Source organism: Acomys russatus, chromosome 22 (genome assembly GCF_903995435.1).
Source record: "Acomys russatus chromosome 22, mAcoRus1.1, whole genome shotgun sequence".
Lineage (NCBI taxonomy): Eukaryota > Metazoa > Chordata > Mammalia > Rodentia > Muridae > Acomys > Acomys russatus.
In genome coordinates this window covers 42,798,158-42,826,134 of record NC_067158.1, presented here as the reverse complement: position 1 = coordinate 42,826,134, position 27,977 = coordinate 42,798,158, and the positions used below count along the sequence as shown (strand labels likewise).

The window sequence follows — 27,977 nt, the reverse complement described above, 5'->3', positions numbered from 1 at the left end:
GCCCCGTACCGTCTGGGCGGCGCGCTGCATCTTGGGCTTCGCCGCGTGCTTAGTGGGCGCTGTCATGAACCCCGAGAGCTTTGCAGCGGGGGAGCGGCTGGTGTCGCCGGCTTACGTGAGGCAGGGCTGCGAGGCTCGGCGCTCTCACGAGCAAGCCATCCGGCTGCTTCTAGAGCAGGTAGTCCCCTGCCTTGGCTCCTGGGTTCAGCGTCTACGGGGAGGGGTGGAGCAGCGCGCACCTCCGTGTCTGCGCATCTGCCAAAGTCCAGGTGCTTGGCCAGCAGGCAGCTTTCCGCCAGGTGTCCCAGGCCTCGCGCCTGACAGTTGTCCAGAACTTCAGTGCTCCCAAAGTTTGACAGCCCCTAGTTTGAAAACGCCTCATTGAGGGCATTATCTTTTTAGTTCCTGAACTTAACAGAGATTTTAAGACTCCTAGCAAACTTCAGTGTCTGATCTACATCTATTCGCCATCTCTAGTTTGTAGTCAAATAGAATATAAACACGTTTGGCCAATTGGCAGTTTCTCCGTAGTTGCTGAGTTTATTTCTGATTTGAGGAGTCGAGTGTCATTGCACAAAACACATTAAAAATAATTCAAGTACTTTGATGAAGAGTTTTAGGGGGCCGGTAATTTCTCTGAATATACATGTCATTAATATTTTTTTTTCAAGGGCAAGTGTCCAGAGGATGGCTGGGATGAAAGTACACTCGAGCTCTTCCTGCATGAACTCGCAGTCATGGATAGCAATAATTTCTTGGGTAATTGTGGTGTGGGAGAAAGGGAAGGGAGAGTGGCCTCTGCTTTGGTTGCCCGTCGGCATTACAGGTATGTTTTTTTTTTTTTTTTCTTTCTTTCTTTCTTTTTTTTTTTTTTTTTTTTTTTTTTGGTTTTTTCAGACAGGGTTTCTCAATGTAGCCCTGGCTGCCCTGGCACTCACTCTGTAGACCAGGCTGTCCTCGAACTCACAGATATCCTCCTGCCTCTGCCTCAAGAGTGCTGGGATTAAAAGCTACCTGGCGCTGGTATGTTTCATAAAGGAGCTGTGAAAACGCGCCCCTCTACACGCACAGGGGGAGTAGTGGGAGGAGCTTAAAATAACTGTAATGGTATTCTTACTAAATTACAAAGTTGATACTCACAAACATTTTCCTCTCATCAGATGGGCAGGCAAATTAAGTGGAACTGAAACACTTGGAGCAGATGCTTTCATGACAACATTGAAGTTCTAATTTGAGGTGGTTTCCTTTTTCAGACACTGGGTGGTCAACAGTACAAGCTCTGTGTTCCTATTATATTTAACTGAGTAAATCTGTTCACTTCTAAAAAGCTTAACACACACACACACACACACCCCAAAAAACAAAAACCCACATTCCATTCCAAAAGGACTGAGTTATTCTAGAGGTACTATAACTGCAGGTGACACCAAATACCATGTTCTGATGTGGTAGAAGTTTCATGAAATTTTCTATTAAAAAAAAGCACAGAACAAAGAAAATTATTTACCAAGACACTTTTCAATTATACTACTAGAAGGTAGGTTACAGCAAAGCAAGGAAATCCTGTTGCAGGCCTCAGATTCCGTCTGATGGCATTCTTAACCTTTGGGTAGGTGAACCTAGGGGTCTGTCCACTCCAGAAGGATTTACCTAACAGTCATGGAGGTGACACAAGTCACACATGGAAGATAGTTTGGGTCTGGACCTGCAACTTGTTAACTTGTCACAGTTGTAGAAGTTCAGCCAGCCTTAGAGAATGGTTAATGTGCATGTGGCTTTTTTTTTTAAACTTCAGTTGACATACATCATAATTGTTGTGTGTGTGTGTGTGTGTGTGTGTGTGTGTGTTTTCTTCTTCTTCTTCTTCTTTTTTTTTTTAGTTTTTAACATGGGGTCTCACTGTGTAACTATGGCTGGCCTGGAGCTCACTATGTAGATTCTGCTAGCCTTGGATTTACAGAGATCCTCTTGCCTATGCCTCTTGAATGGCAGGATTAGGATTGAAAGAGTTTGCTACCATGACATCACACCTAGCTGTATTTCCTTTTTAACCTGCAGGTTTTATTGGAGAGTAATTATTAACTTGAAAGCATGGTTTATCAGGATCTGAAAGAACAGGTGTAGTAGATGATTGCATTATTTGTATTATTTTTGAAAAAAAAAATTATCCATTCTGAAAAGTGAATTTTTTGTTTGTTTGTTTGTTTCTTGAGGCAGCCCCACCTGCCTCTGCCTTCTGAGTGCTGGGACTAAAGGCCTGTGCCAGCACTGGCTGGCAAAAATGATTTAATCATTAACTGATAGTGCTTTTGGATATGATTGCTTATTTCCATCTTCCAGCCTTTCTGTGAGAAAGATGAACTCTTTAAAAACTTAGTGTTTTCTTTTTTTTTTAAATCTAGATGAAGTTTTTGAGGTATACTAAACCTTTATTTTAATAAAAACATTTGCAGTCAGAACTGATGATGATGAATATGGATGCCGAGCTCCTGTCTAACAATGCCTTGGTAACATGCAGATATATAATATACATAGAAGGCTTATACAAAGGGGTGCGTGTCAGGAAGTACAGCACCGGTGCTCTGTGATATCTCCTTATACACAGTCTCTGGCCCAACTGAATGCAAGAGATCCAGCTTACAGAAGGATTTTTTTTTTTTTAAAACTAAGAGTATTCAGGGGTATCTTTTATAAGAATATAGGGCCATCTTAATTTAAGACAAGTGGATTTCTACACTCATTTTCAAGAAACATAGTTTAAAAACATAGGGAAGTTTTTTGCTTAGGGTGGTAGTACTGCCTGTAATTCCAGCAGGAGTGAGGGTCTAAAGTAAAGGGTCAGCTAGGGCTACTTAGTGAGACCCAGTCTCAGAAGACCACTGCCACCAGTACCAAACGAGGACAGTTTCTGAAGCATCAGCTCACTCAGGTTGGACTCTGCCCCACTGCTTTGGCAGGAAACGGAGGAGGGAATAGGTGTTACCTGTGCTGTGGGTTTAAACAGATCCCTCCAAAGGCTAATGGCTTCAAATGACCATCAGTCCTCCTAGTTCTGTGTGGAAACTGAGCCCAGCAGCCGAGCTGGGATTTGGGTGTCCGCTGTGGTCTTGTTGAAGGTGACAGTGGGCAGTCTATTAAAAATGACTTGCTTATGTGGCTGAGGGCTCAGCTGGCCTCTTCCTGTGCTGTGAGCTCCTCCCAACATGGCAGCTGGAAGGCAGTGCATTTCAGCCAAGAAGACTTTAGTGCTTCTTGGGACCTTCTAGAGCTCAGAGGTTCTTCCCAGTCAAGCAAGTCAGTCAGGGCACCTCCCCCGGCGTCCAGATTTAGGTACGGAGGAGAGTTAACCTGTATGGTGTGGACCCACATGAGAAGAGAGCCCGAGAATGGTGGCCTTTGAGACCAGCTGCTGTAGCATAATGAAACTGTTTCAATTTAAGGTATTTCCACAGTAGTCTTTTATGAAGTGCACCCACAACCGCAGCAAACTACCTCTGCTAGTTTTGGGTTATTTATTTGTAACCCTGTGTATTGGTTACTTGAACACTGAATGTATTTGTACAGTTTTGGCCTTTTTTTTTTTTTTTTGCTTAGGTTGATCCATGGGATTGGACGATCTGGTGATATTTCTGCTGTGCAACCAAAAGCTGCAGGCTCCAGCCTCTTGAACAAAATTACCAATTCTTTGGTACTTAATGTCATAAAGCTGGCTGGTATGTATCATGTCAGTCATAATGTGGTTGATGAGTAGATAGCACACTGGTTTCTTGCATATTGCAAAGACAATATGAATTACCTTTAAAAGGACACATATGTAAGCCAGTTTCAGAATAAGACAGAATATGAGAACTGTAATCCCAGAAATGATTGGGTTTCCCCCCCCCCCCCTTTGTTTGTTTGGGTCTCTCTGTGAATCCCTGGCTATCCTGGAACTTTCTCTGTAGACCAGGCTGACTTCACACTCAGAGATCCATTTGCCTGTGCTTCTTGAGAGCTGGGATTAAAGGCATGCCATCACCCAGCAAACTGCAATGTTCCTGCCATTTCCTCCCTCCTAAAACAGCGTTCCTATGTTGGGCTGTCCTGGAGCTCACTATATCAACCAGGCTGGCTTCAAACTCTCAGAGATCCACCTGCCTCTCTGCCTTCCAACTCTTGGGGTTGAAAGGCATGCACTGCTGCCACCACCACTACCTGGCTTCCATAGTGAGTTTTTTTAAAAGCAAATGAGAAAGAAACACCAGGGTTATAGTTTGTGTTATTTGATAAAGGAAACGGATCATTTCTTCCAGAAGAATGTTGGCTTTTATTTTTTTTTTTAATTTTTAAAAATGAGATAATAAATTGTTTTATTTCCTATTTGTAGGTGTTCATTCAGTGTCCAGTTGCTTTGTAGTTCCTATGGCAACTGGTATGAGTCTAACCTTGTGTTTCCTAACATTACGACACAAAAGACCAAAGGCCAAGTATATCATATGGCCGCGGATAGACCAGAAGTCCTGCTTTAAGTCCATGGTCACTGCAGGTAAAGAAGACATGCAACATATGTAGTATTTTACACGTATATTGGAAAAAGTTGGATTTTTTTTGTATGGAGATAGGCAAATGAAAAATTAAATGTACTATATGCTTTAAAGAAATTGTAGTAGAGTGTTAATAAAATTTAGCACATATTTTGTTCTATGCAACTTTTAAGCTTATGGACACTTACTTTTTTACCATTAAAGTCTATATAATTATGTGTGGGGTGATCTCTAATTATATGTTAGTTAAGTACAATACTTCAATTAAAACTCTGAAGGACTCTTGGACTGTGAGATGGGTCAGTGGCCTCCAGGCTACTGAAATTAATTATAGGTGTGTGTGTGTTTAGTATGTCCCACTCATAAAATTTATGGGTGTGATTTATTTTAGTACTTGAATTTTATTATTATTTATATCTATCTCTGAAATAAATGAAACTGGAATGTTCCTAGAAACTGAACAAGTTTCCTTTCTTTATCCTTCTTTTTTTTTTTTTTGACAGAACTTGAACTAGACTAATTAACTTCTATTCTGTTAATATGTGCTTTTCCATACTATATAAAACCCTCTCTATATCATCTCAAGGTGGTAATGGTCCAGTCCTGTTGCCTACTTGTTTTTCGCATGCTTTTGCCTGGTTTCTGACTAATGCCAGTTCTGAGCTGCCATCTTTATTAGCAGAGGAAAAGCTGTCAGTTACATGAGTATCTAGAGTTCTTGTGTACAGTTTTATTGCTTCTTAAAGGGCTAGGCCCACCTCACATTTAGTTGACACTAACACTTGGATTTCTGGTTGACTTGGTCAGGTTTTGAACCTGTGGTGATAGAAAATGTGTTGGAAGGTGACGAGCTGCGCACAGACCTGAATGCGGTGGAGGCTAAAGTCCAGGAGCTCGGGCCTGACCATATTCTGTGCATTCATTCTACCACGTCCTGTTTTGCTCCACGGGTGCCCGACAGGTAACCGACTTATCTTTAGATGCTCACTCACCAGTCTGTGCACAAAACGCTGTCCACTAATTCTCAAGCATGTTGAGGTAGCATTTGGTAGTAATAGTGAATATACTGGCCTTAGATCCTAGTCACTCCTAGGGAGAATTGCTGTAGAGGGACGGGGAGGTTTGGTGCTGAAGGACAGACATGATGCGGAGGTGCACATCCGCTCTCCAGTCTTAGTTGTCCCATTTGTCTACTTCCTGCTCTCGCTGTCTCTAGTCTCTCAGTGTCCTTTCCTCATCGCGTAAACTTTTCCAAGTGAAACGCTGGGCTTAGTCATTTCCCCTTCCCTACTTCCTTGGCCTTGCAATTCATTTGCTAATAGGAACTACAGTTACGACCAGACACTAACATTATAAATAAAATACTTTAGGATTATTCACATTTCTTTGGAAGATTAAACTAGGTGTGTACAGTGCTTGGTCATATTTTGAAGATAATACAAATGAGAAAATTAAGCCATGGGGTGCCAGATGTTCACTATTCTAAAAGATAGCTATCAAGTTTTTTATTTTGAAAATGTCATCAGGCTTAAGTTTATTAACAGAATTTATTTATTTGCCAGAAGCTCTGCGTGGTTTCATTTTAGCAGAAAGAGCTAATAACTAATAACCATTGTGCTGACTTTGGACTCTGGTTGCTAAGCTCTGGTGGGAGTGTACTCCTCCCCCTGTTGGCAGTGATGACCACATGTTATCTTACAGGCAAATTTTAAAAGATCTTATCTTGAAATCTGCCTTGTGTCATTCATGAACCTATGAATTGTGGTTTAAAATTATTTTGCATATTCTGTAGTAGTTTATTAATGACCATTTAAAATTTCTATCAAAATATTAAATGCTATTCATAATTTTGATATCTAGAAATTTTTAATGGAATAGAAATAAACTCTATCTCCCAAAATAGCTTGTGGGTGTTTATATTAGTTGAATTATTTCTCTCTGGGGAGTTTTGCTTCATCTTGAGCCATGTTTTTAGTGTGTGTGGTGGTACATTGTTTTACACATAGACCTGCTACAGAATCAGGGTTTAACAGTCAGCAAATTAGCTGGGCACGGTGGTGCACACCTGTAATCCCAGCACTCTGGGAGGCAGAGGCAGGCAGATCTCCGTGATTTAGAGGCTAGCCTGGTCTACAAACTGAGTCCAGGATAGCTAGGCTACACAGGAAAACCCTGTCTTGAAAAACTAAAACCAAAATGGGGGGGAGGGGGTAAGATCAACACATTGTCATTTGTTAACTTTTAGTTGTATGATGTAATGAATGTTTTTGATGAGTGAGGCTTAAGAAAATGGAGATGTAAAGTTAGTATATTTGAATTTCTGATCTTATAGTCTTTAATTTTAGTGGTATAGTATTTGTTTTGTTTTCATTGGTCAATTATTGAGGATTATTGAATAGGAAATCTATGTAAAAATTTTAAAGGAATGTCACTTCTGATGGCTATTAAAGTTAGCTTCTGATTTAAAATACAGTGGGATTCACATGGAATATGTTTTCTAATTTCTTTGCTTTTCATTTAATATATTTTAATGTCCTATTAAAATATCTGATTAATTTGATCATTTAAAGTTACAAGTTTTGTTTGTTTGTTTAAGTAAGTTTAATATTATGGTATCTGGTTTTCAAGGAAGTTATTAGAGAATCCTTACACATGTGAAAAAGTACCTTTTATTTTTTGAAGTATATATGTATATTTATTACAAGTCTATTTTCTTCGTAGCAGAAGAAATTTTGGTATTGATTGTGAGTCAGGTGTGCTGTGTATGCTTGTGTGTGTGCTCCAACGGTTGATTTTGGATGTCTTCCTCTATCACTCTCCGCTTTATTTTTTTGAGACAGGGTTTCTCACTGGAGTACCCTGTTTCAGTGGACTGGCCGGCCCTCAAGCCCTAGAGATTGCCCTGTCTATGCCTTCCCAGTGCTGGCATAACAGGCATGTGTGCCTCACCTGGCTTTTATGTGGGTCCCGAGGAACTGAAATCAGGTCTTCTTGCTTGCACGGAGGCACTCTACTGATGGGTTAATCCATCTCTCCAGCCTGAAAACTTAGGTTTAATTCATGTCTGAGTCAGTATTCTATTGCTGTGAACAGACAGCACAGTCTCGGCAACTCTTACAAAGGAAAACATTTAATTGGGCCTTATTTATGGTTTCAGAGGTTTAGCCCATTATCATCATGGCAGGGAGCATGGCAGCGCACAGCTGGACATGGTGCTAGAGCAATAACTCAGAGCCGTACATCCAGATCTGCAGGCAGCAGGAAGAGGCACTGGGCCTGGCCTCAAAATCCACCCCTATGGGCCATCTCCAGCAAGGCCACGCCTCCTAGTCCTTCTTAAGTAGTGCCACTTCCTGATGGTTAAGCATTCAAACAGAAGAGCCTGTGTGGACCACTATTGTCTAAACCACAATTCATAGTACTTGAAGGAAGGAAGTTTCTGATAGATGAACATGATCTTACTCCCGGTTATAGTCTGAAAACATACTTGCTCACAGCTAGAAAAAAAGATCTGTCATGCATAGCTTAGTAATTAAATTATACCACTCATGACTTACTAGAGACAAGGTGTTGCTGTGTATCTCTGACTGGCCTGGAATTTACTGTGTAGAATAGACTGGCCTCAAACTCACAGAGATCTGCTTGCCTCTGCCTCCCCGAGCCTCTGCCTTCCCATGCCATGTATTTTAATACCTCCTTTTGGAAAGAAACATAAAATGCTTTGGTTTCAAATTGTTCTGTTTTATGCAACAAAACATTTAAAAATAATTACCGTACTTAACCTAAGGAAGACTCTCAGATTGCCTTTATATGAAAGGGGCCAAATGAAAGAGTGAAGAAGTGTAGGATTTTTTTGTTTTTTCTGAGGCATGATTTCTCTGTGTAGCCTTGGCTGTCCTGGGCAAGAAGTGTTTTTTTTGTTTGTTTGTTTTTGTTTTTGTTTTTTTCCCCGAGACAGGGTCTCTCTGCTGGGATTAAAGGTGTGTGCCACCACGCCCAGCAAGAAGTGTGTATTTTAAGCCAGCAATTTTTGAAAGACTGTTTCCAGGTTGCTAGGCAATGTCAGTGGTCAGTGATTTTTGGTACAGGACTATTTTAACTTTCCTTTTTTTTTTTTTTTTTTTTTAGTTAAGGTCTATTTGAAAGTGCATTTTTCTTTTCAGTTTTGTGCACTTTCTCAAGGCTTCTAGATATGCTATTGCTTTGCCAGTACTAGCTTTTATTTGGTGACCAATTGAAGCAATAAGGAAAGAATCGCAGCACTTCATGAGGTGTCATATTGTCTTTGTCTTGTATGTAAAGAGTTTGGGAATTATTTAAAAGCTACCATCATAAACTTTTTTGCTGTTTTTTACACCCTTTGAGACAGGGTCTCGCTATGTAGCCTGCCTGGCCTGGAACTTACCATGTAGACACAGCTGGCCTCAAACTCATAGAGATCCTCCTGCCTCTGCCTCCCAAGTTATAAGCTTTTATAAATGTTTTTCTTATTTATTGTTAACATTAAAAGGCTTTCCAGATTTTTCTAAAGTGCTTGCTATGCATTTCTAGGCTGCTGAGTTACTTGTAAAGATACTACATAGGGAGTTCACTTTGTCATTCCTTTGCCTTTTCCCCTGATACACCGTAAGATTGACTGTTAATAAAAACTTTCCATAATTATTTATGAAGCACAGTATGAGTATGTCTTTCTGTAAATGTTTATGTTTATAGATTAGAAGAACTGGCTGTGATTTGTGCTAATTATGACATTCCGCATGTAGTCAACAACGCTTACGGATTACAGTCTTCAAAGTGCATGCATCTCATTCAGCAGGTGAATCGTTATGTTAATATTACGTACTATAGGATTATGACTTTTTCCTATAATCCAGGACAGTAATAGTTATGTCTCTACTTTAGGGAGCATTAGAAACTTGTATTCAATATTCTCTTAGTAAAATTCATTATTCTTAGGTAGTATGATGGTAATTGGATAGTAGCTTTTAAGGGTTTATGTGTTTATGCATATATTTTATGTGTGTGCTTGTGTCTCTATTTGTAAGTGCGTGCACCCCTATGTGTCTGAGTGTACGTGTGCTTGTTGGCAGGTGGGAACGGAAGAGGGTGCGAAGTGTCCAGTTCTCCTCCTCCTATCCTACTGCGGCAGGGTCTCTCCTGAACCGTGGGTTGAGTTTTCTCAGCTAGGCTGAAGGCAGCAAGGCCTGGCGAACCATGATCCTCATGGTTGCACAGCAGGTATTCTTAGTGCATGAGCCATTTCCCAGCCCCTGTGAAAGAGCTTTGGTGTCGTGACCATGACATGGACCTGACATGGATGGCAATCTTAATTTTCTGAGAGTTGTCCCCCACCTCCAGATGCTTACTTTTCTAATATATTGAATTACAGTGTTTAAAAAACTATATTGATAATTATATCTTTATACAGAAGAGAAAAGAACCAGGAAGAGTAAGAATGAACCATGTGAATACATAGAAATACATTTTGAAATCTTAAAAAAAAAACAACAAAGCATTTAAACATTCTGTAGGATCTAAATCTCTTAGTAGCTGCTGCTTTCTGAAATTTACTTATTCGCTGTCACCTTTTCTTTGGTGCCTTTTCATCATTTCTCCACTTTTCAGGGCTGACTCACAGGTCCAGATTGGGTCATGTATAGATGTGTATGGAGCAGAAGAAAGATAAACTGGGTTCTGTGACCGACATCTGAAAGCACCAAACACACATGACTCACTTCTGTGTTCCTCACTTCCTCATGTTCTCTTTAATTTCTTTCTTTCTTTCTTTTTTTTTTTTTTTTGGTTTTCCGAGACAGGGTTTTTCTGTGTAGTCTTGGCTGTCCTGGACACACTTTGTGGACCAGGCTGGCCTCGAACTCACAGCAATCCACCTGCCTCTGCCTCCCGAGTGCTGGGATTAAAGGCGTGCGCTGCCACCACGCCCGGCTCTCTCTTTAATTTCTAATACTTAAAAATTACTATATTTGTGTATGTGTGTGTGGTGTGGTGGTGGTGGTGGTGGTGGTGGTGGTGGTGTGTGTGTGTGTGTGTGTGTGTGTGATGTTTCTCAAATGGGATGCTGTCTTGTAGGTATTATTTACCTTCTAAAATTGATTTGCCTTTAAGTAGTAAATAAACATTTCTACAAATTGGCCTATATGAGGACAGGTCATGGCACTGTTGGTTTAAACCACATAAATACATGGGTCTTGTTGAGTCTGCTGTGTCATGACATCTAAATAGCTGTGATAATGCAGTTTTCCAAGGACCCACCATGTGTGTTAGGCATCCTGTCAGGCTGTTAATGTTTTTAACCTAATTCTAATAAGTTACGGTGTCCTTTTCATCATTCCTGTTTGTATATGAGGAAACAAGCTCAGTGGTTTAAGTGATTAGCCTGAGGTATCATAACTGTAGAACAGTGTGTATAGCACGGCCTGTCACCAGGGCCCAGATCTCCTCTTAAACGTAATGCACTAAAACCACAAGTGTTTAGAAAACAGTATCATAGTAACTGTGTCATATCTGAAATGCAACATCTTCCAGAGATGCCCCAGAATGACTTAGGTCTGAGCAGATAGGATATTCTGTTCTGTAGAAGAAGTTTCAAGAAAGTACCCTTGTCTTATTTACTGAAATGCCTAGTTTGGACTGTTAGGACAGGTTAATAGACAGGCGCATAGTCGAGCTGTAAACTGTGTGTGGGATTGACTGTTTAGAGTGGAGGGTAGAGTTCCAAAGTGTGGGAAGCAGCGACTTTACTTGTTAGGAGCTGGAGCAAAGCGTGTTACTGCTCCTCCAGCTCCTGTCTGGTTGTCATTTCATTCACTAGATTATTCTGAGTTCCCACTACTGTGCAAGCGACCAGAATATGTGCTGGGAACACAGCGATGCTGCCTGTTCCCCAGCAGCCTCTGCTGCTGCTTTTTTCGTTTCTTCTACTTCTTTAGTGGCAGCATTTTGTTAGTGTGAGGAGTGTACCCTTAACCATTTCTGAGATGTAGTGTGGGCTGCTTGTTCTCTCTCTCTCTCTCTCTCTCTCTCTCATGGGGGAGGGGATTCAAGACAGGATTTCTCTGTGTAACTTTGGCTGTCCTAGACTCACTTTGCAGATCAGGCTGGTCTCGAACTCACTGCTATCCACCTACCTCTGAGTGCTGGGATTAAAGGTGTGCGCCACCACACCTGCTTGTTTTCTTGTGATGGAGTGTGCAGTCTTCATGTTGAGAGAATGGTGTTGCAGTCTGGAGCACTGATTTTCCCTTCTCTCAGACTCCCACTTCCAGCTCAGGTTCCTCTTGGAAAGCCTAGACTGTATTTTCAGCCACTTTTTACCTGGTGGCCCCTGCTGTGCTTTCTCACCATTTATTCTGTTGCTGTTTATGCTGCTCTCTCTTCCTGAGGTGAGGTGGGTTTTTCTCTGTTCATAGTTTGTTAGGATATAAGAGTCACGGCAAGAATAAGGCTGAAGCAGTCAGGTGATGGTCTCTGAGTAGTTCGCTCCCCTCCCGGGCTTCTGCCTCCTCTACCTGTTGCCCACATCTGGTCTGTCAGATTAGACCAGCTATCTGCCATTTCCATTCTCCCTGAGTACAGAGGTGGGCAGGAAGTGTGAAAATGAAGGTCAAATGTGGTTTAATATTAATAGGAATGTAGATTGCGAATACAGATTGAAAATCTGTGGCTGAAGATAAAGAAAAAACTATGTGAGTTGAAATTTAGATAGTATCACCATTTTTAAGAGGAGAAAATTGCAGCACGTTAGACAGAAGGTCATAGCTGTGTCTGATGGGAAGCAAGACTTGTTCCACATTTCCTGTAGCTCCATGCTCAGCCCGTGCCGGGATGGTAGACTTCATTTGAAGTTCATTTGCAGTGGAAGGGGACTGTCTAAGATCACGTTGTTAAGGATGACAAGTTGTGGAGAAGTACCTCTTTTGCAACTGCCAGGAACAGCAGATGAAGTGGCCAGTGGTTCACTAGAAACATAAAATTTGGCTTCTCTTTTGTATCCGAGCCATTATGGAGTAGAGCTCATTTAAAGGCTGGTGGTGGAGGTGCCTGTTGCCTGGCCCTGGGGTCAGTCTCCATCACTGAGAAACGAACAAACCAACAAACAAACCTGAAAAAGAAAAAAGTTAGTAGGTTATCAGAGAGATAGTTTTTTTAGTTGCTTGGCACTTTGGGTGGCTGTGGTTTATTAGACTGTATTTAAACCACGTAATCCTATAGACCTTATTGTCAAGTAAAGGACACATATGCAGGACATGCAAAAATGCATTGTCTCTTTCTCAGTCTTAGGGTAAAAAGCTGCTACACAGGGATTCCCACTTGTGCTGGTAATGAAATCCCACCTGCTTCACAGGGCTTAGGAGTTGGTGATTAATCTGAGAAAGCCGGCATCACTGCAGAGTGTGGTGCTCAGCTTATAATGAGCACCGCCCAGAGCTGTGCTTTGGTTCTGGGAACCCTGGGCTCCACTGCTGCAGAGCCAATTACAGCCTTCACAAGTGTCTATGCACTGTTTTAGAGTACTCATTTTTACTTTTTAATTAAGGTAAAATTAGTAGCAGCCTTTGCAATTGTGGGGATGAGATTAAATTGCACGTATCATTTTGTACAACCTGATTTGTTGTTGTTGATGTTGTGGCCTTTACTTGTTCATAGCAGTTATCTGTCCTCCTAGGACTAACATGTGCCCCACATGTTATTTGATTCTAGGGGGCACGGGTTGGTAGAATCGACGTTTTTGTTCAGAGCTTGGACAAAAATTTTATGGTTCCAGTAGGTGGTGCTATAATTGCTGGCTTTAATGATCCCTTCATTCAGGAAATCAGCAAGATGTATCCAGGTAAATAGATCACTTTTCTTTTTTCTTTTTTTTTTTTGGAAAAAGTAACTACTGGACAAAAAGGCATGTGCACACAGCCTTGTGTAACGAATCGTATTTTCCAGAGCCTCCCCCGTCAGTCCTTCACCCACCCTGTCCATCTGTTTTCAGGGAGAGCTTCCGCTTCGCCGTCCTTAGACGTCCTTATTACCTTGTTGTCACTAGGCTGCGCCGGCTACAAGAAACTGTTAAAGGAAAGAAAGGTGAGACCTGCTCCTGTGCGGAGAGCTGCTGCTCTAGCCTGTGTGCTACTCAGGCCAGAGCCACCGCCCGTGTTTTGCCACCTCTGATTTGTCCTGTAGAAGGTAATCACCCTGTCTGTCCCTAGGCTGAGGAATAGTTCAGATGCATTACTTTTATTGCTGGTATATGTTAGAAATATCTGTCTTGGGAATTATCTGTTCATTTCTCACCTAAAGGAAAGGGGCTCTCCTTTATATGTTTTTAAAAACATTTTTATTAAGCCCTTTTCTTTTACATTTATTTGTGTGCTCATGTGCATGTACCATGGCGTGTGTGTGTGTGGAGGTCAGAGGACAGTCTATGGGAGCAGGGATTGAATGAGGTCACCAGGCTTAAGAGGAAGTGCCCTTTACCTACTTTGCGGGCTCACCAGCTCTGATTTTTTTTTTTTTTTTAGGACAGGGTCTTGCTGCGTGGCCCTAGCTGGCCTGGAGCTTGTTTATGTAGACAAGGCAGGCCTCAAACTTGGGGCAGTCCTCCTGCGTCTGCTTCCTAAATACTGGGACTACAGGTATCTCTCAGCACTTCTGGCATAGAGTCTTGAAAGACACTTGTGCTGTGTCAGGCTAGTCCCAGGAGGAAGAACCATTGGGAGCTGGCCACCTTCTTCATCGTTGCTGGAACTCTGGCCTTACATTGGCTGTGGGGGAAACAGTGATAAACTTGGTGGTGTGGGCCGTCATCATCCCAGCTACGGAGGCTGACGAGGAGGATTGCTTGAGCCCAGGAATATGTGACCAACATAGTGAGACAGAATCTTTTTAAAAACAAACAGCACAGAGATTTATTCAGGACACTTCTGTAATTGTTGGTGAGTCAGGTCAGATTAAAGTTTATTCATCTACCTGGGCGTGCTAGAGACCCCTGGCATGGCATTTGTGTCTGTACACCCTTATGGTGCCAACTAGCAATTAGAATGCTTGGGATGCACTTCACGTGTTTTAAAGCACGGGCATAGCTATTATCGCTTAGATCCTCTAATAGTCTTACTCCTCAGACAGGTTTGATGTTTGAAATGTTTGTGGCATTTTACTTCAATCTTCCTTTCCCTCTTAATTTAATCCATGGGCAAGTAGTTCTTTACTTTTTAAATTGTAAGGCTATTTCTTAACATTTACATTAACGTTAACATTCTCTAATGTCAGAGAAATGCAAATTAAAACCACAGTGAGCAACCTTACATTACATACTTACACACTTACTAGAAATGGCTAGTGTGAGAACAAAACATAGCTAAAACAACAACAAAAACCTGACAGTGTTGCATCCTGAAGCAGGCTGACACTGCTGCTGGGAATGTAAAATGCAGCGCAGCTTTGGAACACACTGCGGCACTCCCTAAAAGTTAGGCAGAACTCAGGCAGAGCAGCCATTCTACTTCTAGCCTTTTGCTCAAGAGAATGAAAGCTTGACTTTGTATAAAAATCTGTAGTTGGGTCTTATTGTAATGATGCAATTTATAGTTGCCTAAGCCTGGAAGCACGTATCCACCCTCTGGTGAAAAGAACACACTGTGCGTCTGTCTTAGCAGTGGAAAGGACCAAACTGCAGATGTACAACAAAGTGACTCCAGTGCATCATAATAATTGCAGGACGCAGACTCACAAGGCTCTCTCTCGTGGTTTCATCTGTATGGCACCTTGGGAAAGGTAGAAGAGACAGGGGCAGGAGAAACAGATGCATGCTGGATGCTGCGGAGGGCTGCGGAGGCACCTTTTGGGAGGTGGTGAGATGTCTCACAGTTAAGTCTTTAGTGGACATGGTTTCATAGCTATGTATGTTTTTCAAAATTCAGAGATGTGAACATTTGGAAAGTAGACACTTGAAGGAAGTTTTACCATGCATAAATTGTTCTTGGCTAAACCAGACAACAAGCTTTTACATAGTAGGAATAAAACGATAGTCTTACACTCCCATGAATCTGTCACTGTTACAGACTGTTATGGCGAGAGAAGACAACCCTTTAGAGGAACCTTATTCATATAACCAGGATCCTCAGGTGATGGGTTCGTGCTTGTGGGGGTTAGAGGACAGCTTTCAGGACTTGGTTTCCACCTTCCACTGTGAGTTCCAGGTTTGACCTCAGGTGGTCAGGCTTCTGCAGCCTGCTTGCTAAGCCATGTCACTGGTCCTCTGCTGGGGTCATTATATCTGTTCCTTGATGTAGTTTTCATCAAGTTCATGCGGCAGGAATTGTCTCCATTATACATATGAAAGTGGGAACTGGGAAAACATATAAGCCTGAGGACTGGTCAGCCATTTGCAAGTCCCAGAATGCTGCTGAAGGCCAAGTGTGGGTGCTGCTCAGGCCCCTGTGTATTCTGTCTTCCCACTGTCTTCTCATGTTTGTAGTTACTCATAACAGCACTGAGGGAGTGACCGGCCCCAGCATGTTAGAGCCGTGAAGATGATGGCTAATCCTTGGCCCTCCCGTTCTATCTAGTGGAAGTGTTTAAAACCCCAGAAGCTCTCACGTACACTGATTGATTTTATCTAAAATTCTTCAAATAGAATTTACTTAGAACAAAAGCTTTCTAATGGAGTAATTTTCAGAATACTAAAGGCTTGGTCTGAGAACTCTGACATTGCATGTAAATAAAATTGCTCTTTAACGTTTTTACCCAGTAGGTCTTCCTACAGAAAATGTAGATGTCCTCCTTAACCACAATTGCACATATATAGCGTAAACATTGGGTTTTATTTTATTGGATTTGGTGCAGAAATGTAGCCTTTTTTTTTGTCTAAATGGACTTCTGTCTGCTGTGAACATCTCATCATGGTAGTTTATTGGTTCAGCTGTGGAGAAGCTGAGGCAAAGCTATTTTGTGCCAGCCAGAGCTATTTATAAACCATCACTGAGAGCGCCTTTTTATGTTATTGCTGTTATGCGTACTAAAAAAAGGAGTGTTAAAGAAAAACTTCAGATTTCTTTTTATTCTGTGCCCTTATTCCCCACAATGGTATTTTTAGAGGTTATTTCTTCCAGCTATGTCTCTTCAGAAAAGGCTTTACCTTTGTCACAGTAGAGGCAGACAAGAACTCAGCTTGAAGCCATTCCTTTTCTCAAACCTTCCTTTTTGAAGGGTGACAGGATCAGAGAGAGTGGAACTTTGTGTGTGAATTGAGCCTCTTTGCCCTTAGCCCCTTCCTGACCAGTGTATCTGCTTTATAGTGGGGAGGAATGGTCAGGAGTTGAACGGAAGAGGCCTTTAAGAAAAGAGGTTAAAATACAAGGCACTGTTTCTCTGAGTTTCTTTATGCAAAAAGAAAGATCAGCCTTAGAAGTTTGTCCTCACTCTGCCTTACTCCCAGAGAAGCCCATTGTTCTGCGTGGCTCTCCTTAGAGAAGAGTGCTTTGCCGAGCATTGATTGTTGCAAGTATCTGCCGGACTGGACAAGTGCAGAAGAGGCATGTAGTAGAACAGCTGTTGTGAGCTGCAGCTTAGAGGACAAACCAAGCTCCAGGAGAACACCGGCTTCGTAACTGGAGTGTCTTATAACAGAGCCAAGTTGGGAAGCGGTACTGCATTTGTGCCCTAAAAGTGGAATTCTTGAATCTCTTGCAGATGTCCGATCTGGGGTCTGCATGTGGGACTTCAACACCTTGAAGGCAGTGCTTTTGCCGCTGAGGCAGCCCTTACCGATAGCTCCTTGGTGCCAGCCACAGTGGGGACCACAGTATTTAGTACCGTTTTCCTTAGCTGTAGACATCTGTGTATGTGGATATGTATCCATGCCATTGCCCATCTGTTCATTCCCTGGCTCCCTACACATTTTCCGAGGCAGATGCGGACCCACACTTTCTGCTCACCCCGTCCTGTGAAGCAGTGTGTTTCCCAGACTTAGCTTAAGACCTTCTTTTGGAAGTTTAGTGAACTGCGCGTGTCTGGATTCTGTCAAGGGATAGTATGGATGCTAGTCTCATGACTACAGATCATTCAGCACTCAAGAGGCCATACAAAAGATAGTGCTTAATATGAGTCAGTTCCTTTTTCATTAATATCCTGAACTATGGTGTAAGGTTTTGTGTTTTCTAGAAATATAGCTGACATTAGCGGTCAGGTATACAGTCCAGTTTATCTGTAGTGAAGGTCTTCTAAAACGAAGTTAAATATAGCACAAAAGACATAGAAATCAATATTATTTCATTTCTTGTAAGTAAGATCTTTCTATACATATTTGCTTGGGCTGCTTATAAATTTCTTCTGTTACAGAAGTATTTTATAATAAATGTCAGTTATAGATTTAACCGCAGCAGAAAATTGTACAAGTTCTATAGCACCTTCATGCGTCAGGTAAAAACTGCTTAGCTCAGTGTTAGCATAGGATAGCCATACACTCTCCTGAAAGGTTTTTTTTTTTTTTTTCTTTTCTTTTCTTTTTTTCTTTTCCTTTTCCTTTTCTTTTTCTTTTGAGACACAGTTTCTTTGTGTATGTAGCCTTGGCTGTCCTGGACTCACTTTGTAGACCAGGCTGGCCTCAGACTCACAGAGAACACCTGCCTCTGCCTCCCGAGTGCTGGGATTACAGGTGTGCGCCATTGTGCCCGGCACTGCAAGGTATTTTTAAAGTGTGGTGATATTAATAGGACATTTACTACTCTAATGCCTGGGCTGTTGTACAGTTCCATATTGTACTTTGAGATAGTAGTTTACCTATTACACCTCTAGACTCAGGAACGATACTATAAGTACTTGCTGTTGAATGTGAACTTCATTCAAAAATAATTTTTAAAAATTGAGTTACCTTAATGCTAATGATACAGGAGATTTAGTTGCCTTATGATTATCTTTATAACACAGAGATTTCTATTCTGATGTTACTTACAGTTAAAATTGAATTCTGGCTCGGGATGGAGACATGTATGTGTAACTTCAGTCATCCGAAGCACTAGGCAGTCTAGGCTACATAGTGTGACTGGGTCTCAGCAAGTCTCAACCTCTGAATTTTGCTGGCATTCGCCAGTGATTGATAGAAAGGTTAAAAGTAGTTTATTAATGGATTAGGATTGAACATGTGCAAGTTCAGTTTTCTAATAGCCTTATATGCATAGTCACATTTGCAGGCACCCTCCAGGGGTGTTGCTAAAGAAACATTTCTTCTTCAGGAAAAACTAGCTCAGATACAAATCAAGTACTCATTAGCTCCGCTCTACAGCCACTCGTGACAGCCACACAAGATGGAAGATTATTTTAAATTGGGTGTCAGCACTGAAGTACATAACTGAAGAATTTTGTTTCTTTAATATATGCTTAATAATAAGTGAAAGGCGTGGGTGACTTGTTGCTAGGGGGACAAAGGGATCCATAAAGGGCATTCTCTGCCTTCCAGCTTTATTCCTGCTAGTGAGAGTTCCAGGGGAGGTGGCTTTGATTCCCTGTACTCACATGGTGGCTCATATCCATCTGTAATTTTGGTTTTAGGGAATTCAACCCCCTTTCCTGGCCTCCCCAGGCACCAGGCACACAGACATATATGCAGGCAAAACACCTATATATGACATTTTAAAAATAATTTATATTTTCAGTAGCTCATGATCATGATTTTATATATTTATATACATATTATATATAAATATATTTATGACCAGAGGAAGTCTTACCATATCTAATAGATGTCAGTTATGATTTTGTTGACGTTTTGGTTATAAAAATAACTAATATAGTATTTTATGATTCTGACATGGTTAAGAATTGTTCTTACAAAGTGTCTCAAAAGTTAAGAGTGATTATTAGTCTTAACATTTTAAATGAGGCTATAAAACACATATTGTTGGCATGGGTTGAGGTCTTTGTAGCTATAAGGAAACTGGTAATTCATTGAACTGGACAGCATCTTCCCTCTCGCAGTCTTTATCTTAACCAGATAGAGCTGTTCATCTGTGGGCCTGGAAAGCTGCTCTCAGAGAGAGACCATAGGGAAGAAGCAGAAGCAGCGTTTGTGGCCTTTGACCTCCAGAGTATCATTTCCTGTTAGCCTTGGTGTCTCTTTAGACTTTATGCTTGGCCCTGGATGGAGGTCGTGAAAGTAGACTCATCCGACTGCAGGTGGTCTTGGGCAGGTTTCTATTTCACACCTTTTCAAAAGCAGACACAGAAGAAAATAACTTCAGTTCAATAGCTGCTGCTTGTCTGCCATGTCTATATGTGTGACATTTTAGACTTAGAAACGCTTATTACGTTTTGAGCTATTGGCAAAGTAGGACTCGTTTTAGTTTTAGTTATTGTAGTCTTTGAGTTAAGAGAATTGTTCATTTTAGCTGCTTAACCTTAAACAGAATAGACTTGGGACTGGGAATATAGCTGAGAGGTGGAACTCTTACCTAGCACACACACCCTGGTTTGACCTGAGGATACACACATGTGTGCACACATATATGGCCATGCACCTTTAAAACTACACTTGTTGTGTAACTTGCGTACTAAATCCATTGTAGTTTTGAAGAGATTTTTTTTTTTAGAAGTTACACGAGGAAGTCACCTGAGAAGGACAGGAACTAATTATGGTGTGGAAGGCCCACTCTGACCTCTGTGTAGAACAGTGCGGAGGGCAGAGGGGGTGGAAGAGAAGTCATCTGTTGTGCTGTGCTCAGAAGTGGATGGTTATTTAGGCAGAGCGCTTGCTCTTGCCTGGTGTGTCAGTGCATACCTGTAATCCCAGCTACTTGGGAAACCAAGACTGGAGGATCAATGAAGAACATTAGCAAGTATTTGGGATTAATTCTGCAGATAGATAAGGCTTTCAAAATCCTCAGAGACCTACAGTAGATGGCATTTAAAGATGTTTTTGTTATTTTAAAGATTCTTTGACAATAAGACAGGTTAACTCCTGACAACACCCAGCATACCTCAAAAAAGATGATAAACATGGAAGAACCTCCTTATGGAAAATGGCTTCAAATGTGGCAAAAAAAAATCCCCTGGACAAAAATGTCCTTGTATCTGTCACAGACAAAATTCTTCCTAAAATGAACAAGCTTAGATACAGGCAAACTCTGCCAAGACAGGACAAACAAGTCCTCAACAGTTCCTGCTTCACAAATATGCCTGTCAGCTATATTGGGCCAGAAGGCTGAAGATGATGCTCCAGTGTTAGAGAGAGTTTTGGGTGACTGTTCAGACAACAATCTGTCTCTGTCATATTTTCATTTTGGAAGATGCTAACCTGCACTTCCTATTTACTCAGGTAACTAAATTTATTCCTTCTCCAGTCTCTGATGGGGTTAAAGGTCAGATAGTTAATTTTAAAATTAAACTTAGTTGTTTAGAAGTTAAAAAGATACTTTTAGGTTGATAGATATAAACTTTAATAGATACTGATTTAGGTTCAAAACTTTAGACTCACCAAGATAAAATAGACATCTCTTCAAGGTTGCTAAGTATCTTCTGATTAGACATTATGTGTATAAGTCTTACCTTTTGGTTTTTATAATTTTTCATAATTGTTCTTACTGTATATAAAAATGGCCTTTTTATTTAGACAGAAAAGGAGACTTGTTGGAGGTTGGTCTGATGTATTTTGATGCTAATTACTGCTTGCTGTCTCTGTGACCCACGAGTACCTTGCCTAGAGCCTAACCTGTTTGACTAATAAAAGGCCGTCACACCTGGGCAGGGCAAATGAGATAAGCATGGCTAGGGTTCCCTGGTTTGGGGAGACAGAGAGAATCTTAGAGATCCGAGGAGAGGAGAAAAAGGTTGCGCCATCATGGGTTAGGTGGAGGAGAAGCACATGGCCAGTGTGGATGGAGATTTGGCCCAGATGAAGAGCCTTAGCAAGAATTTGGGATTATGGATGGGAGGTAGCTTGATAGAAATTATTAAAAGCAGATAACATGGAATTGGGACAGGTATCCTAACGATGGGAAGTAGTTTGGGGGATTAATATCTGCCCTGCCCCAGGTTAACTAAGGCTGTTTTAAAATATAACAGGTGTCTGTCTTGATTGTTAGAGGGTTAAAAAATACTGCTGTAATAATAATTATAACTGGTATTATAACTGCAACAGATCAAAGTTCATCTCTAGCCTGCGCAACTTAACATGCTACCTTTCCAATCGAAATGATTCTAAAGTGTTAGCTTGGAAAGTTTTGCAGAGATGAGATATATTATAGCCCAAGACCAGAAGTGGGCTGTGACTGGCTTTTCCCCTGCACCCTGCTCTGAATCTCACTGTGTTGTGGGAAAGGAAAGGTGTGGATAAGATGGCAAATAGCATACATTTTCCACCAGTCAGATTTTGTGTTGAGGTTGAATTGTATTTATTTGACTTTTAAATGTGATATTTTGTTATTTCAGGAAATGTTTGTCTATTTATCCACCCAACTAAAGAAGTTGGCAGAGGCCCACAATGAAAGACTGCTGGAGACACCCCACAACCCCATATCCCTAGGTAATTTTGTTTCCTTAATAGAAAAATATTTCAGAGATATTCTTAGGAGGACGTTGTCATGGATAGAAAGCGTGAACTTGCTTTGATTATGCTGATATTTCTAAATCCATCCCAGTATTAATTGGTAACTGAGGTTTTTCTTAGCTGTTAGAAATGCTTTAATGTTTCTTTAAGGTAAAACCTGTCTACTGAGGGAATCAGATCGATAGTAAATATAATGATATGCAGATAGCAGTTAAGGGCTTGCTTCTTACAATGGCAGCTCCCTCAGTTAACACAGCACCACCATAGCAGTTTTTAGAGCCCTTGCTTGGTCTCCGAAGCTTCTGCACGTTAGGAAGAGCTGCCCTGTGAACTGCTTTGCTGATATAAGGACCTGCATTTCTGTCATGTAGTTCCGGGACTGTTGACGTGAGTGTAGTAGGCTGGAGGGGTGCTCAGTGCTTAAGAATGCTTGCTTCTCTGCCAGAGGTTGCAAGTTCAGTTCCCAGCTCTGGCAAGGTTAGGTCTAGAGAGTCTAACACCCTCTTCTGGCTTCTCAAGCGCCTAAACATACGTGTGCATGCTTGCTAACAAATACATAAATGAAAAGCATTTTTAAGAAAGTGAATAATTGAGCCAGTCGGTAGTGGCACATGCCTTTAATCCCAGAGGCAGGCCAGAGTTCAAGGCTAGGAGTGAGTTCCAGGATACACAGAGAAACCCTGTCTCAAAAAACCAAAAAAGTGAATAATTGACTTTTAGGTACTTAATTAACTTAAAAGGTTCATAATTAGTTTGTGAATATATGAAGTAGACTATGTTTTGTATTTTTCATCCAGTTGAGGAAAGTGAATCATTTAGAACTGCAGTCTTTTAAAATGGGCATTCATGGGGAATCACGTGAGCACCAACACCTAACACAAGGCCTCTAATTCTTTGCCCACATAGCAGGTCGTGTTAGGTAGTTGGAACATCAGTTCTTCCATGTTTTAGTTGCCAGTTCCTTTTCTCCATCTCTAAGGTAGAGATAATAATCCATCATACAGAACTGCTCAAGACTGGCAGAGACAGTTTGTAATATGTGTAGCATGGCAAGCCAGGCTTCAGGAAATGAGTGGGGAGGGGCCCAGGGTGCAGTTTGCCACATGGTCTCGGAGCGGCAGTTTGACATTCATGTATGATCTTGGTCTTACACGTACCAAGGTAAAAGACTTTACATTCTCACCGCTTCAGTTCGTTCAACTCGGTTGAATTCGTTTAGCGGCTACATTGATCACATCATTGTTTTATGTGGTTAGCAGGAACATTAACTTTCTAAAGGGGAGACATGGAAATCTTGTCCATGATTGTGAACATGTTTGCTCAAAATTATGTTTGTATGATATGGAAACAGCACTTGCTACAATTTCTCAAGTACAGTAGAGTGCTGTTGTGCCATGGGACAGTGAATGAAAATGGTTTCCTTCTCGGTATTGGTCTTGAGTGGTTTTTGTAACCCATAAGCTTGTTTGTAGAGGAATTTTAATTCAGAACATGGCTGTTCTGGCAAGAGATCACATCCAAAGACCTTCTAGGTCTGTTGATCTGGCTGGAATACGAATACACCGTTAATCCAGGAGACAGAGGCAAGTCCGGAGTTCAAGGCCAGCCTAGTATAGAGCAAGTGTCAGGTAGAGAAAAGCTTAGGTGCAGATATGGTGGTACAAGCCTTTAATCCCAAACAATGAAGATAAAGTTAGTTTGTAGAAGAAAGCACCCATGTTTGAAAGTGATGTTTACCTGAGTGGCGGAAAAAGAAAGTGAGGAATCAGACAAGATTTGCCAGAATAGGATATACCCAATTATGCTGAGGAGAGAGAGGAAAGGGAAGCTAAGGGGCAGTGCAGAGAGAAAGGAGACAGTTTTACTGGGAGAATTTTACAGAGAGAGGTTGAATGAGAGAACAAACTAGAAACAGGTGAAGATGGAACAAGCCAGAGAATGAGAAGGAGCCAGAAGATTAGAAAAGATTGCTGGAGTTAGTTTGAGGCCAAGCAGAGCAATTCAGAGGCCGAGAGAGAAGCCAGATTGAATAAGTTAGCTGGGAGAGGAGTTTGAGCCAGAACAGCTGGGTTGAACCAGCCAGCTATGCGCTCAGAAAGAACACGAAAGGGTGAGCTTATCCAGCAGTAAGTCTCAGAGGCTGAGACATTCTAGGCCTGCGTTAAATTGGACTGAGGCGAGGAGCTTCTAGGACCAGGCCTAGGTTAGTAGACTGCGGCAGTAATCCTCCAGACAAGAACTGAAACAGGCAAATAAAAGGTCTTTTTACACTTTTTTTCCCCCCTCCTAGCTATGACACTTAAGACACTCGATGGACACCATGACAAAGCTGTCACTCAGCTTGGCTCAATGCTTTTTACCAGACAGGTGTCTGGAGCTAGGTGAGTAGATGAGTTCATTTGCTTTCACTGTCACCGCTAGGACACTGTATGTGTCTCTGTCTCTCTCTTAGCCAGCAGGGACATACGTAGCTTGTGTGACCTGTTTTGTTTTCATCCTGTGGTTTTTCTAATGGATTTTCAGGACTTCTGTAATCTTAGGCCTTCCAAGCTCCACTTCCTAAACTGTAAGGACTTGAAGTGAAGGTGCTGTTTATGAGCGGATCCACCAAGCGCAAGCCCAGTCATGCAGAAGAGTGTCTCTGAGACAGCGAGGCTGGCGCTTGGCCTCGGTCCCTCCTGGGCTTGGTCCTTGGCTTTCTGCTGATTCCAGTTTCCTGGCTTTGCCTTCTTTAGCCCTTCTTGCCCTTTGCTGTCCTGTATAGTGATTTGGTGAGATAAATTATTCTTTTGTCTGACTCTTTTACTCCACCCCATACCACATAATGACTTTCAAGTTTTATTACAATAAAAGTGCTTGTGTTGGCTTTTCTTTAAAAAAAAAAAAAGTTTAAACAAGGACTTCTCATCAGTAGTCCTGAGAATTCTCTGTAGTCCAAGAACAATAAGTAACGAGCCTGTGAGGCTGCTAGTGCCCCACCTCTGGACTCTGACCAAAATACAGGAAGACAGGAGTCTCGTTTTAGGATCTCTCTGGATGGATTGTTGTTGCTCCTGCTGCTGCAGTTTTAGGGATCAAACCTAGGGCCCGAGGCAGGGTGGGAAGCACCTGACCATGGACACATTCCCAGTTCTTTATTTTCAGACAGGCTCTCACTAAATTGTTCAGGCTGCACTTGAGCTTATTATATGGCCCAGTCAGGCCTAGAACTTGGAAGCTTCCTGTCTCAGCCTCCCCCATAGGCCCAGCTTCTGTGTACAGTTTTGTCTAATTCTTTCTTCAATGATCTTCAGTACTGGCACATTATGATAGTAAAATGTGCCATTTTTACTACCAATTTCAAGTGGAAATGTTGCTAAGGAAATACTGTTTTCCAATTGTTCTAGTTAGATTTCTGGTGCTGTGATCAAAACACTCTGACTGAAAGCAAATCGGGAAGGGAAGCCTTTCTTTACCTTATACCCCAGGTCGTATTCCATCAGTAAGGGGTCAGGGGGAGCTATTCAAGCAGGGACTGAAGTCAAAACCATTGAGGAAAAATGCTCCTGGCTACTTGACTCACTTAGGTTCAGTCTAGTACTACCTGCCTAGAGATAGTAATGCTGCCCACAGTGGGCTGGGCCCGCCTTTATGAGTTAGTGATCATGATAATATTCTGAAGATAAGCCCAGAGGCCAATCTCATCTACGGTTCCAGTTGACTTTAGGTTGTGTAGGTTGATAATAAAAACAAACCAAAACACTAAATTAGGACCAAGTTTTACCTTAGAAGCATACTTTCTGCTCACATCAAAATAATCTTATTTTTCATCGAAGAAACACAGTGTATGTTGCTCTAAATGCTTTTCATTATATACATCTGTATAAAATTGTCTTAGTGTTCTATGGTTTGAAGAGACATCATGACCATGGCAACTCTTACAAGGAAAGCATTTAATTTGGGCTTGCTTATAGTTTCAGAGATTTAGTCCATTCTCACTGTAGAGGAGAGCATGGCAACAGGCAGGCAGACATGATGCTGGAGAACTAGCCCTGAGTTCAGCATTGGGATCTGCAGGCAGCAGCAAGGGGGAGAAGCCACTGGGCCTGGCTTGTGCTTCTGAAACCTCAAAAGCACACCTACTGAAGCAAGACCACGCCTCCTGATCTTTCAGTGTAGTGCCACTCTGATGACTAAGCGGTCAAAGCTATGAGCCTATGGGGGCTATTCTTATTCAACCACCACGCTTGCAGAGGATAAAAGGCCTACGTCAAAGGACGTGGTTCTTGTTTGTGCTTTGATTGGATCTGCCTCAAGCTGGCATCAAAGGCAACTTGTGAGCTAGCCAACATGGGAGCTGGTAATGGATCCTCTGGGGGCCTCTACAAGAACAACTCAGCCACTGAGCCATCCCTTTGGGCATGTTTTGTTTTGTTTTTAGCCAGTGTCTTGATGTGTAGCCCAGCTGGCCTTGGGAACCTTCTGCCTCTCTTCCAGTGCTGACCACAGCTGGCTAAATGACAGCTTCTTTTAAATATATATATGACTCTTAGATCAATTCAGCTTTTACCTTGAGAATCTGTCTGTATGCCAAATTCTCTCTCTCTCTCTCTCTCTCTCTCTCTCTCTCTCTCTCTCTCTCTCTCTCTCTCTCTCTCTCCTTCCCTCTCTCCCTCCCTCTCTCCCTTCCTCCCTCCCTCTTCTTCTCCCTCTCACTCTCCCTCTCTTTCTTTTTTCCAAGACAGTATCTCTGTGTAGTAGCACTAGCTGTCCTGGAACTTGCTTTGTAGACTAAGTTGAAACCTCGAACTCACAGAGATCTGCTTGCATCTGTCTCCCTAGTGCTAGGATTATAGGTGTGCACCACCATGCCCAGCCTTTAATTGGCTTCATAAAAAGTGAACGATTAGAAATCTGCTTGTGTCTAAGGATGCCGTGGAAGTCAGCCTTAAATAATGTGTATGCTATTGGTGGCAGTAGCCGTCTGCTGGCCACAACCCATGGAAGCAGTTATGTAGTTACTAGAACCCACTGTGAGCCCTTTCATTGCATAGTGCGGGGTTGCGTGACTGAAATGTTCATTTGTTGGTGGTGAGGTGACAATAAACCAAAGCATTTTCACTTACAGTTAAAGTCAGATTCTAGATTTGGCACAAAACTAAGTCTCTTATTATTTCTTTGAAGACGATGCAAAACTGAGCTTCTTGCTCTCTATGATAGAAGCCGAGTAATTGCTTATCACTAGGCAGGACTTGCAATTGTGTTTTACAATTTCATTTTAAGCTGACAGTTTGTTTGCCCAGGCCACAATTTATACCTCTTTCTCAGCTTCTTAATTGGTGGCTGTATGGCTTAGTGAGACAGGTGTCTTGTTTCTGGGTGGCATCTATTAACATCACCAGATATGTCGGGTTGATAAATCTTTTCCCTTTCAGGGCTGTGCCTCCTGGGTCTGTGCAGACTGTGAGTGGCCACACTTTCCGCGGCTTCATGACCCACACAGATAATTACCCCTGTGCTTACCTCAATGCCGCAGCAGCCATCGGGATAAGGATGCAGGATGTGGACTCGTTCATTAAGAGGCTTGACAAGTGCTTAAACGCAGCGAGAAAAGAGAAAAATAAGGCAAGGGCTGCGGCTGCAGTTGACGAGGACAACAGAGCTGCGGATGTGGACATTGAGGAAATGGCTTTAAAACTAGATAACGTGCTTGGCGACGTGGACCAACACCCTTCTCTATGACACAGGTTTCTTTTTGCTACAGTTCATACAAGCAGTTTAAATGATATGTATTGGGAATTTTATAAAGAATGTTCCGTCAAGGAAGTGGCTGCCCCGAGGATAGCCATTGGTGATTGCTTTTTATCCTCAGAATGCCTCAGTCCTCTGATTCTGCACAGTTATAACATGCAGCTGCACTGATCACT

The 27,977-nt window shown here is 41.9% G+C and overlaps 1 protein-coding gene across 1 annotated transcript; it reads left to right on the top strand.

The window, feature by feature from the left end:
- Nucleotides 1–27,792, top strand: Sepsecs (Sep (O-phosphoserine) tRNA:Sec (selenocysteine) tRNA synthase). The gene is made up of 11 exons (XM_051164838.1): nt 1–178; nt 672–826; nt 3,595–3,713; nt 4,367–4,525; nt 5,331–5,484; nt 9,237–9,339; nt 13,245–13,374; nt 13,525–13,616; nt 21,954–22,047; nt 24,362–24,452; nt 27,486–27,792. Exons 1-11 carry the CDS (start codon nt 65–67, stop codon nt 27,790–27,792), a joined length of 1,518 nt encoding a protein of 505 aa, XP_051020795.1. The 5' UTR covers nt 1–64.
- Nucleotides 27,793–27,977: the final 185 nt, after the last annotated feature.

What these genes read in the sequence shown, in the direction of transcription:
- Sepsecs (XM_051164838.1), top strand. Translation starts at nt 65, where the DNA reads ATGAACCCCGAGAGCTTTGCAGCGGGGGAGCGGCTGGTGTCGCCGGCT. An exon ending in GCATGCATCTCATTCAGCAG is followed by an intron (nt 9,340 to 13,244) that starts GTGAATCGTTAT and finishes ATTTGATTCTAG; the next exon opens with GGGGCACGGGTTGGTAGAAT. An exon ending in AATCAGCAAGATGTATCCAG is followed by an intron (nt 13,375 to 13,524) that starts GTAAATAGATCA and finishes ATCTGTTTTCAG; the next exon opens with GGAGAGCTTCCGCTTCGCCG.